Below are 12,786 nucleotides of genomic sequence, written 5' to 3'. Positions count from 1 at the left end.
AAGACATTGAAGCACCTCCTTCAACTGCCCCACATAGATCTCTATGGCTGCTACATCTCATCAATGTGTGCCGATCTCACCAAGGGCCTTGCTTATCGGTAGCACTTAGTAGGTGTTTGTTGAATAAAATGAATGGAAAACTAAGCACTGGACAAGCTCAGAGAACTCCTTCTTGGGGATCTGTGGAGTAGGCTAGCTCAGTCTCTCGAGCTCCAGGGCTGCCGAGCAGTGAGAGAAGATAAAGGGACCTACTACAGTTTACTCAGAGTCTTGTAGCTCTTCAGGACCCAGATATGCACACCTCATGAGAGTGACCATGGATTTAGGGAAGGCCCCAGATGCATGTGGTACCATGTGAAGGCTACAACATTTTCATATGTTGTAAGGCAGTGGCTGCCCATTATGCTACCGAGGGGTGGGGGACTCTGCAAAGAGGAGGTAAGGAGACCCACGCTGGGGGAAAGGCTAGTGTATGGACGACATTGGCCAGGAGGAAACTGGGATTTTTAAAAAACAACTTTGAGGGGCCAGCCCAGTGGCGTAGTGGTTGAGTTCAGTGCACTCTGCTTCTGTGGCTTAGGTTCATGGGTTTGGATCCCGGGTGTGGACCTACACACTACTCATCAAGCCATGCTGTGGAGGCGCTCCACATACGAAACAGAGGAGGGTGGGCACAGTTGTTAGCTCAGGTCCACTCTTCCTCAAGCAAAAAGAGGAAGATTGGCAACAGGTGTTAGCTCAGGGTCAATCTTCCTCACCAAAACAAAACAAAACAAAACAAAAACCCAAAAAACTTTGAAGAGGATCTATTGAGGAAAGAGAAGCAGCAAGCATTGACCCACATGGGAGAATGCGAGCCAGAGAGCTCTATGGGAAGCTGGGAGCCCCACACTCTATTCTCCTGTGCTTCCCCACCTTTCACGCACCATGGCAAACACTGAGAATGAGGAGATGTTCATGTCATGCTGATGTAAACAGGCAAGCTGCTTGGGTAGCTGACCACAGGGGGCTCTGCAGTCCTGGGCCTGCCAATAGGAAGGTCCTCTGTAACCAATTGGCTATGAGACCTTGAAGGAGTCCCTAAAAATAGAGCCAGTCAGCTCACCTGGAAATGAAGAGGTGAGCTTAGGGGCTCTCTTTTGTCCCTCCTGGGGTTTCTAAAATTCACCTGTTCTACTGGTAGGAAGATGAGAGGATAGAAACGAAGCAGAAAGAGCACAGCTGTGGGATGCCAGACCTGGGATGTGCTGATGGAGAAGGTGTGGTGAGAAACACCTAGAGGACTCCTGACTTGGCATGAGTCGGTCGACACCTGCCCAGAGATGCAGATTTAACCTCAGAACAAACAGGTGGGCTCTAGGGCCATCCTTGGGATGATCTCATCTCTGCAGAGATCTGGGGAGCTGAAGGGTAGTTCGGCATAAGCCCAACACCAGAAGAAAGTGAGAACCACAGGGAAGGAGTGCTTCAAAGGATCAAGGATCAAGAGCTTGAAAGGAGGGAGGCCACACGACCATTTAGGGCTAAGCTGGCTGCACAGCATACGACCACACCAACAACTCATGCTAACTGTACAAGAGAGCTCACACACTGAAATGCCTTACACAGCTGGCAAGATCAGCTGTCTTGTACACCTTTGTAATATGGGGCGGCAGCAGGGAAAAGTCATCTAAAGCCAGAGGCAGCAGGCTACCCTTAGCGAAGTCTTCTCTTTGGGGGTTGCTCTCCAGGTGCCACATTTCACTCCTAGGGATCACTAACCTTAAGGAGAAGAGAGCTCTCGTAACTTCGGTGGCTTTAACCAAAGTTCTGCTGCTAAAGGTGGGCACATTTTCTTCTATCATCTGTGTGTGTGTGTTGTCAACTCTGGAATCTGGTGTGAGAGCAGTGTGGATCCAGTCTCATTAATGAGGCAGTTCCTGGTGGGGGGTGGGTTTCAAGCCTACTGGGTCTGATTCAATAGGATTTCCAGTTACTAGAGCCGAATAAATAGCCGAGATTTAAAGACTGACTAATTAAAACTTGGAGGAGGAGAGTCTCATTTTCTACCAGGATTCATTTAAGACAAAATGATTCAGCTGGCCTCATTCCGAAGCGCCACCCACAACCTGACGCCAGTAATGAAGCAGAATATTCATGTACGGTTACCGAAAATAACTTCAGCAAGGACCACGTTTGTGAACTGGTGAGCTGGCATCCAAATGCTTAACAAATTGAGCCCCAGCATTGGGGGATGGGATGAGGTTTACGGAAAGCTCAACTGTTTTCTGAAGATATATATTTTAAATCAAGTATGTATATAAAAATTTAGCAAACTAGTTGCTGTCCAACAAAAACCATTAAACACCTTGCTTGCTTTTTCTCCCTAACCTTATCACATCTCACGCATATCAATGCTAATTTTCCACCTGGCTTTATCCTCCTCTTCTTTGTTTCAGTCATCCCCTGGGAAAGACATTCATCCCTTGCTTGCTTATAAATGAAAGTCCTCATTACGCTCACCCATTGAAGGAGATTTATTTACTCCAGTGAACAGATGATAATTAGACACTGAGATGGGGAGGGCTTGAGGCAAAATAACATTGTTCTGTCCTTTTCTCTAGTAACTAACATTTCATTCTTTTCAGGGGGAGACATTTAGAGGCTTTTATTCCACTGATAAAACATCTAACAACTAAACCCACTGAGTTCTGGGAATAGTCCCAGGACATCCAGAGCAAATAAAAATACTGGAAGCCTCTCTAAGAACCAATGCCAGCTACACTGGGCTTGACTTAGTGATAACAGAAAACGCCAGATCATCCCAACCTCCCAAGGGGCTGATGAAAGAGTTTCCCCAGCTCCTTCTAACAGTGACTTCAAGTAAATAAAAGACACAGGGGTTGGGACTCTGCAAGGTTTGTCTAATTTAAAGGTAGGAGATATCTAATTACTGTCATGAGAAAAACTCATTCTAAGATCCCAGCAAATGCAACCCATAAAGATATTTCCATCAGAGCCCCCTTCACCCCACTCTGGGTTCCTATAGGTGTCCCCCCCATAGCAGAGAATGTTGTCCTACAGTGGAACAGTTTACAGAAGACATCAAAGCCCCCAGTCAGATAACGTCTCAACCTTTAGCTCCTGTTGCCTTTGCCAGGGCATCAGCAGTGGTGGATCAGCTCTAGTTAATTATCTCATGGGCACTTCTCATGCTTATCTTTCTTCTACTAAACTATTACTTGTTCTAGGAAAATGAAGAGTCTGATTCTGATTCTGGAGGAGGGTGGTGTTAGGGAAGAGGGATAAGGCATATGGAATAATATTATTTTGGCTCTGGTGACCTTTCCAATTGGGCAACAAAATGAAGAATAGAAACAGGGGAAGTGCTGATACCAGAAGCTGCTTACAGGTAGGCCCTGCAAACCTTGGCTTTCAGGGTGTTATATAGAGGGCCCCTACAAGGATGCCACAAATAAAAATAATTGTATTAATCCCTGAAAGTTCATCATTGGGCATTATATCTCCAGAAGACACTGTTTTTTTAGAAGACACTTTAAGAAATGTAAATGCTGCTTGAGAAGATTATAGAAGAAATCATTCTCACCCACCAGTCACAGGATGGGGAGGGTTGGGAAGGGGTGGGGGCTTAAAGGATGGAAAGTTGGAAGATGAGACCCAATCCAGTAAGGGTGACAGAGGGCAGGCACCCTCGGGTACCCAGGAAGCCTCTTTCCCTGAACTTGCTAAATTTTGCCTCTCTCTGAGCCCTGGGGTCTCAGATGCTTCTCTGCAGGTCTAGGCAGGAAGACAGAGGGGCAAGCCAAGCTGTGGCAGCCTCAGGGAGGAAGAAGGTGTTGCCCCATGGCAGGAAAAGGAAGCCAGAGGCCCTGCTATGAGGCTGACTCACCCCTACACCCACTCATTTCAGGGTTGGGTCTACCATTTGAGGATGAGAGCAGAGGGGAAATTGGAGAAGGGCTGCCCAAGATGGGCAGATGAACCTGCTGTGCAGAGGTCTGAATTGGCTGACCTCAATCACAGAAAGAAGCAGGTGCCTTTCTTTCTTCCTGCCCCTCACCTGATTTTGTTTCAGTTCTCTTACAGAAGGTGAATCTTGAAGAAAGATTGAATATAGCCTGGAATGACTTGCATTTAATGCATGGATTTTTTTTTTCAAGAAGAAAAATAACATAAATAGAACTTTCGGTCCTTCCCTCCCACCCCACCCAGTTGTTTCCATTCTTCTCCTGTAGAGGCAACAAGGCATGTTGGTTAGGGGCCTGGATCATGACCCAGATGGCCAGGATTCAAATCCTAGCTCTGTTAGTTCCGGTTGTGGTCTTGGGCAAGCTTTTCAACCTTTCTGTGCCTCAGTTCCCTCATCTGTACAATGGGGATAATAGTACCTCCCTCACAGCATTATTGTGACAAACAAGTGATTTAATACTTGGAGGGTACCTGGAACAATATGTGGCAAGTATCAGCCATTATAAAGGGCAACAATTATTCTGCTTTACAGGTAAGGAAATGATGGTAACTGGCCATGGGAGAATTCAGAGGCTGAGAAGAGGTTAGACCCCTAGTTGGCGCTGTGCCCACAATAAATCCACAGCCTTCTGTTTAAAAGATGAGTTATCGTTGTCTCTGTGATTACTCCTCTTTCTAAATATAGCGTAGGATTTTAAATGATAAAACTTCAGCAGGCTGCCTCCTCGGGGGCTTCCAGGAAACACGAGCAGTTAGACTTGGGTTACAGTAAATCACTCTCCATTAAGTTCTGGTTCTGGTGAGCCAGACAGCTGTTGCCTTTGCTAAAAACAGATCTGCTTGACTTTCTATTTGCCCTATGAATGAGAGGGGTTTTTTTATGGGCAGGTTCTCCAACGCGCATCTGGCTTAATTAGTAAAAATCATTTTGGATGTGGGGTCTTGGTTCTAGGATCCACTGGAGCACCCATTACAAGCTTTTAAGCCTCCACTGAGTATGGTTCACAGTGAGGAGAGGACAGAGAGTCTGCTGCTCTGGTTTGTAAAATGGGAGGAATAAGGATGTCTCTGCTTCAGAGCTGAGACTAGAGGGGTGAAGCGCTCTGGGCTCCCCTGGAGAGATGCTAGAGCAGTTCCAAGCAGTATCATCATGCATCACTAATTGTCTTTCCATGACCAAAGGGAAAACAGAAGCCAGAGTTTAGACAGGGTTAAACAAACAAACAAAAAGTCCGTTAAAGGAGCCAACTCTGCACCTGGAGGTTAGCAATCGTGGCCAGGGTTGCATTCTCTACCCTAAAGGATTTTCCGGATAATATAGGAGCCTTAAGAAACAGATAAATAAATGAATGCACTGCAGGGGACATCTGCTTCCACTCCCGCCAGCTGTAATGGCAAATGTCTACCTTCTCGGAAAAATCCAGAAAAAGACTAAACCTTAGAGCTGGAGAATTTTTTAAACTCTGAACCCCATCTCCCTGGCTCCCTGCAGCGTCAGCTCTGTGGCTAAGGAAAAGCTGCTGCCCGATGTAGTGGAAAGAGCATGGCTAAGGACCCGCGCCATCCTGGCAACTCCCTCCCTCTGGGCCTCAGTTTCCTCCTTCACCAACCCTGAGGACTGAATTTATAGCTCATCGCTAAGGTGCCTTCCAGCTCTGACGTTCCCGCCGAGAACAGACAGGAGGGCGCTGGGCGCGGAAAGCGCACACGGCACCTCTCCAGAAGCTTTCGTTCACAGCCCAGAGAAGAAACCACCCGAGAAAGCGAGACAAGAGTGGGCCAGGGACGCTGCTCCCAGCCCGGAGGGGGGAGAGCGCGTTTATCCCGGGCTGTAGGGGAGAGCGGAAAAGCAAGGAGAAGGAAGGGTGGACGCGAGGTTTTCTAAGCAGCTCCTGGGGGAGCCAGCGCGGGCTGGGGGTGGAAGGACAGACGGGGCGACCATGGAGCCAGGAAGCTGGGATGCGGCGGTGGGAGCGATGCAGAGTCTGAGCTCCTAGGATGGGGCTCCTGGGGTGCGGGCAGAAGCGATGAAAGATCAGGGGAGGGGGGGAGGCGACGGCGACCCCCACTTTCGCGAGACGGCCCAGGCGAGGGTGGGCGCGGCGGCCCGGGCGGGCAGGGGTCGGAGTGCGGGCGCGCGCCGGGGCTCACCTGGGTCTCCTCCTCGGAAAGGCCCGCCTCGGCCGCGATGAGGCACAGCGTGGTGGGGTCCGGGTGCTTGTTGACCTTGTTGAAATTGTACTCCAGGATCTCCACCTGATCCTCAGTGGGGCCGCTCGCGGTCTCCGCCGACATGGTCCCGGCGCGGCTGCAGGGGAGGGAGAGGAGGTGGCGGTGAGCGCGGCGCGAGCGGGCGGGCGGGACGTAGGGAGGGCCGGAGATCCGGGGCGCGGCCCGCACCCTCAGCCCGCGGGGCTGTCCCCTCCCGCCGTCGCACGGCCGCGCGAGCCCCGGCGGCTGCAGGCTGCAGCGGGAGCCTTCCCGGGGCGCGCCTCAGTGGTCCCCATCGGAGCTGCGCGTCCTCGGCCTCCGGGCTTGCCTGGGAATTTCTACAGCACCTTTCCCCGGGGGTCCTGGTCTGGGCTGGTGGGAGGAAGATGACGCCGCAGCCTCTCGGCCCCAAGGCTCTAAGGACAGAGTGATGCGCGGGGTGATTTCGAAAAACCACCTTCAAAGCTTCCCTCCCGCGAGCCGGCGCTGCCCTGGGCACAGGCTCGACGGACCGCGTGCGGGGTACACCGAGTCCACGGCGGGGACGCCTCACCCGGACGCGTCGTTCTGCCGCTAAAGTGGTTTAGCGCTTTGGGGCCCTCGCCAGGGACGGCCAAACCCCCTTCGCCCCCCTTTCAAACAAATGACCCACAGTACAGAAGTTACTTCTCAAAGTTGGGGAAATGAGGGCGGGGCTTTAATCTCGCTTTTGCAGAGGTGGAGATAGGTCCACAGACATATGATCTACTCCTGGAGTTCCTAAGGCCGGGAACTGAGCATCGGGAGAAATTTCCACCTGAGGGCTTGTGTGAGTCACTCGGCAATCTGCAACCTCCTCATGCACGCCCCCCCCCCCGCCCCCCGCCCCTCGCCCCTGCTTTTTCTAAGTAAAGCCAAGAGTCCAAGGCCTCCAGCCAACCCCACTGTTCACTGCCCAGCATAGCCTGGCCTTTGTTCCACAGAGTACGGTAGAGAGCCCACTTCATGTGCTCCCCTCGGTCAGGACTTCCAAGACCCTATTGAGAAGGGTCTACCGCAACTCTTTTAAAATCTCAGAATTTCCCCGTGATTATATTAAAATTTATTGCAAAGTCAAGAAAAAATGGGCCCCTTACCAGCTTCAAGGTCTCTTGTATTTCCTTCTTTTAGAACCAACATTGCTCTAGCAGATTTGGGGCAACATGACTTCCTGCTGCGTCCTCGCTATTCCTGAGTAGGCTCAATTGGCGGAGGTGCACCCTCCTCTCCCTCCCCCCAATTTAAGATATATTGAGGTATAAGAAGTTAGAGTCTTCAGGATTGTGGCTGTGGATTTGGTACAGACGGGCCAGGAGTTGCTGACAGTAAAAGACCAGCACAAGTGTGGGAATCCCGTTGGTTTGTGTCTTAACAAACAATTGCAAAATCACCCAACACAATCCTGAGTAGGTTTTGATGTGGTTTGTGCCTGGGGATGAGCCCCACTCTGCTGACCTGCCTGCATAATGTGCCCAAAGTAGTTACAGCCTTTTCTACTGTGACTTGCATTTCATGCTCCCTAAATAACTGTCTTTATCTCCCCTCTAGGTCACTTGAAGGGGCTTTCAGGTAGGATAAGAAGCCGTTCTACTGCGAGAGAATCTTGGGCTCAAGCCACTTGTCAGGTCACTGTGAAAACCCCCTGTGTTTTTAGGGAGCTCTGTGCTCTTCCACCTAAAAATCTGTAGCAATGATTCCTGTCACAGCACTGAGGCAGGATGGGCTCAAGCCAGGTCAGAAACGCCTCCTCTCCTGTTGGCAGCCGCCTCCCTCTTTCTTTGACACAGAACTTCGGAGCTGGAAAGAACCTTGGAGATTAACTCCTCCGGTGGACTCCTGTAGCAGCCCAGGAGAATAAGGCACAGGAAGACTTTCTTTCTCAACGTTGCCTGGTTAGTGCTCAGCACCCTAGAATGGGAAGCCTTAGCTTTAGTTTGAGTCCCATGCTCTGCTAGACCCTTCTCAGCAGGGTATTCTGTCTTTTCTTTGGCAGAAGAACTCAGGAGCGCAACAGTGTAAATGCAGGCAGGGGCTTGTTACCATTTTCAATGGGCATGGACTGTCCTCGTAGGATAACGGTTCCAGCCAAAGCTGCCCACCGGAACCACCCACCTCTGCTCCTTTTGCCTAAAAGAACATAGGAGAGGGGAAACTGCTGTCTCTGGTTTTCTTTCTTGCCCTGGAAAGGTTCCATTAATTCCACTGACACAGTTCCGCTGGCTCTTCCATGAAAATTTTTGCTGCTTCTTTGTAGAATCTTCAGCCCTTCAGAAATAGTCAAAGGAACAGATTTCTAAACTGGACTCAGACTCAAGGACTGTTCTGCATGGACTTCTTTCCCTCTTTTTGTTATTAAATGGCCATTATATAAGTCCAGGGCGACAGATGTTCTTACGTTTAATCAGGTGCATTTTCTCATATTTTTGTGGCTTCCTGTTATAGGACATCGTATGAGGTTTCACGAGTAGATCCCAGTTGACTTACAGTACTTGTTGGGTTTGTTGGCTGAGGGCCGTGGGACTCAGTTGGCTGCTAAGGAGACTTGTGGGAGGACCATTTGAAAGCACTTACTTCTCCTAGGTATGCCAAACAAACAGACTTGATTTCTAGAAATGACGATGGAAGGTTTAACCTTTAGAGTCAGATCTACTGTTAATTCTCTACAACACTGGTCTCTTATTTCAGCCCTCTGGTTGACAAGTGTTTGCTGCTGCTGCTGCTTGGTTTCTTCCCTCCCTCTCTCTCTCTTTCTTTTAAAGGAAACTTATAAACCAAATCACCCTAGTAACCTTAGGCTTATAAAACTTCTCAACTCTTTCCAGTAAGGAAACTGTTGAAAAGTTTCTCTGAAGGTAGTCTAAACAATTTCAGATGAAAAGAACTAAAAATATTTTAAAGCTTCTGAAACTTTGATCTTAGCACAAGTTCTGTTGTTGCTGTGCTTATTAATATCTTATGAAACATTCAAAGAGTGATTTGTCCTGTGGTGGTGTTTTCTTTTGTGGTTGGGGGAAGATGATATGTAAATCTTTTCTAGGGCTTAAATGAAACCCGCTGGCTTTTTACTAAATTACGTCCAATGCCTCAATAGATAGTTGTGCCAATCTGACAGCTTTACCTTGCTTCCCCAATCCTATAATCATTTATTTTAAAAGTACCTACCTATATGAACTAGCTCATGAGAATGCTACAAACTGATAACCTGCAGAAATTGCTTTGGGCTCACAGTTACCATCTTCTCCTCCCACTCCCAGCCATTCTGAACTCTGTAATGCCACTAATATCAAACCAAGAAAAAAGGGTTATCAGTGGCAGATACTCCTCATAAAGAGAGTCCCATGGTGAGCTGGCCAAAAGCAAAGAAAGCAGATGGATCATTCTTTAGGGCTGTTTCCCAATTTTCTTTAGCCTGAATTTCCTTTATGTTCACTGTGGACTTCCTGGAAGCAATGGGCTCTTGAAGCATTTTGTAGTTTTTTAAGTGAGAAAAATTATGTGCTGCCATTTCTCCAAGAGAACTGGTGGGTGTTTGGATGGGGATAAGGGTGTGAGTAACTCATCACTTAATGAATTACTCTGAACCGGGTCAAAGGGGGATCACGGGAGCTGTCAGTCTCTCTCAGAAATTCACAAATAGGAGTGGAATGTTGATGTGCCTCCCCAGGCTAACACCGGGCTGGTTTTAAAAGAAAAGATTTGTTTTTTAAATATGAACCTGGTGGTTAATGTCCTCAAGCTTAGAGCAGTAGTTCTCTTGCCCGGCTGGACCTCAGAATCACCTGAAGAAATGTCCAGGCCCGCTGTAGGCCTCCTGAATCAGGACCACACTTAGGAATCCAGCATGGGAGGGACACAAAGAGTATTTCAGCTCTCACAAGAGTTTGCAATTTAATCATTAAAATCAATGCTAAATGTTCAGGTCTTCTTTTACCTTATACCTGTAAAGATACATTAAAATATCTTCTAACTCTGATCCTGTGTGTTATCTCAACACTTGAGTTGACGGTAGGTTGAGGTAGTCTTACAGGAATAAACTTTAAAAAAAATATACATTGGAGAGAAAATTTAGACACTATGCTATTTATCTTTTGTAAATATGATCAGGAATGGGGAAATTGCCTTTAAAATTATGAATTATCAAGAGAAATTTTTCCACACTTTCAAAAATTCAGAAATAATATAAAACCCTTTTAAAAATCTTTCAGAAAAATATATTCTTGTGTTGAGATCGGAGTTCAAGAAAGCAGATCATCAAAAGAAAAATTCCTTCCATCTCATCATACAAATTTCTGTAATTGATTTAGAAGCAAAAAAATTACTATGGAAGAGATTCAGCAACTGTGACAAACGATTATCCTTCTCTAATTTCTTAAATTTTTCAGTGAAAGATATGCTCAAATTTAAGTTATCATTTATATAGACAACTTATATAATAGAACTTGAATCTGAACATTAGACTATACACACCGTGTACTATACACACCATATACTACACACCATGTACACATAGCATCATTGCTGTCTTCAGGGAAACAATATTTCAAATCTAAACAGGAAAATACATTTTTAAATGCTGCATTCATTCCGATTTTATATATTTAAAAAACTGGTGGAAAATACAACAAAATGTTAACAGTGGTTATACCTAGATTATGGAACTGCAGGTGACCTAAAATTGTTTCTTCTTTGTATTTTTCTGCTTTTTCACATTTATTTCTTTGGAATTAGAAAATTTAATTTTTTTCCCTTAAAAAAAGACATCCTTGATCAGACCAGTGGTCCACCTCTCCCAGATTTTCATCTGATTATTGGTACTAAATTACATTTTCAGGAAAAGCATGTGAGTTATTTTCCATCATGTCTATTTGGAAGATTAGGGAAGTAAACATTTGCATTTTCCATTCAAGGGTCATTATGTATCAAAAGGATATATGTAATGTACATGTAAGTTATGAGGCATCAATTAAATAAACACTAGTAAACCCCATCCAATTTAAGAATTAAATCATTACCCAAGACTGTGGAAGCTACTTCTATTTCCTTCCCAAGCCTACCCTCTGCCTTATCTGCCCCCACAAGAAACCGAGGTTCTAATTTTTGTATTAATCACTCCTTTGCTTTTTAAATTAGTTCTATCACATAGTTTTGTATATTTTTGAGATGTAAAAATTGTTTCTTATCATATGTAATTCTTCTGTGAATTGCTTTTTTTCATCAACATGTTTCCAAGATTCATCCATATTTCTGCATGTAGAGAAGTTCATTCATATTCAGTGCTGTTTCCGTTTTGTGAATATACTACAATTTATTCATGTCTTTCCTTTTGGTGGCTATTTAGGTTGTTTCCACTTTTTTTGCTATTATGAAATTGCCTCTCTGAACATTTTTGTATATGCCTTCTGAAACACATCTGGGAAGGTTTCTCTAGGGTATATACAAGGAATGCAACTGGTCATATGTGGCTGTTAGCTTTACAACATAATATCAACTTCTTTTCCAAAGTTATTGAACAAAACTACACTCCTACCAGTAGTGTATACCATTTCCTTTGCTCCACATCCTCATCAACACTTGTATTGTCAAACTTCTTAATTTTTGCCAAAATTGTTATGTCTTCTTTTTATCCATGAATAATACCTAAACCTTCTTGAAGCTATTTAAGTTTTCAGCCTGCCTAACTTCTTGGGGCTAAAAGATTCCATATGTTTACTATTTACCCTATAAAAGTATTTCCTGTTCCAGCCCAGAAGGAGATTTGAGGTATTTTTTGAGAGATTAGACTCTGTCTCCAGGCTAGCTCGTTATTTCCATTGGTCACCAAGAACAATACCAAAGATGTATGGAAAACTAATTACAGCAGACCTAGCAAAATGTTACTGTTTTACCTTCTACAGAACTCTTAGGAGTCAGGACTTGATTCTGCACTTAACAAAAAAATGTGTTAACCATATCAACTGTTGACCCTGCCCCCCACCCGCCCCCCGCAAAGGAGTGCATATCCAAGTCTGCAAGTGAAAACTAGAGATAGATTTAAAATGACTGAGTGAAGAAGAAGAAAGGATGTAGGGATAGACAGGAAGTGTAAAAGAGAGACTATCAGTCTGTGAGTTTAAAACAGGATAGAAACATGTAAAGTCGAATAATGTGCTCAAGTATCTGGCCTGCAGTACCATGACCACGGGGTGCTGAGCTCCAGCCCAAAAGCAGGCTGGTATTAGTTCTAGTTTCTCTCATAATCCTCTCTTAGAAATCAGAATGGAATTAGTCCTGTTTTGTGGTCTGGAAGGGTTAACTAACTTGTCTACAGGGTCAGAAGAAGACTCAGAATTCTACCTTTTATTCTGGTTATAGCAGTAAAGGCAGTTCATGATGTTACGAGCATCAAGATCGATATAGATCTCCCAAATATATTACTCTCTATCAATGTCAGAAATTCTAAGATATCACCAAATCACCTATTTGGATCACTGAGCTCTAATTTTAGTCATCATTTGACACGTCAGTGAAGAATTGGTTCTGGGGGCAGCCAGTCTTTCCCAATGTGGGCCAGACCACTGCTGACCTACTGTGGTCTCTCCAGCCTCACTC

At 45.8% G+C, this 12,786-nt stretch overlaps 1 protein-coding gene across 1 annotated transcript; it reads right to left on the bottom strand.

Annotated features, from left to right (window-relative positions):
• Nucleotides 1-733: 733 nt before the first annotated feature.
• Nucleotides 734-7,338, bottom strand: HOPX (HOP homeobox). Its single transcript, XM_046655764.1, has 4 exons — nt 7,296-7,338; nt 6,528-6,753; nt 6,111-6,277; nt 734-1,756 (listed from the first exon to the last, which is right to left on the bottom strand). The coding sequence occupies exons 1-4, from the start codon at nt 7,336-7,338 to the stop codon at nt 1,584-1,586; spliced, it is 609 nt and encodes a 202-aa protein (XP_046511720.1). The 3' UTR covers nt 734-1,583.
• Nucleotides 7,339-12,786: the final 5,448 nt, after the last annotated feature.

The sequence above is a fragment of the Equus quagga genome, chromosome 3, assembly GCF_021613505.1.
Source record: "Equus quagga isolate Etosha38 chromosome 3, UCLA_HA_Equagga_1.0, whole genome shotgun sequence".
In the NCBI taxonomy this organism is placed as follows: Eukaryota; Metazoa; Chordata; class Mammalia; order Perissodactyla; family Equidae; genus Equus; species Equus quagga.
The sequence above is the reverse complement of the archived record's forward strand: the minus strand, read 5'-3'. Positions and strand labels throughout refer to the sequence as shown.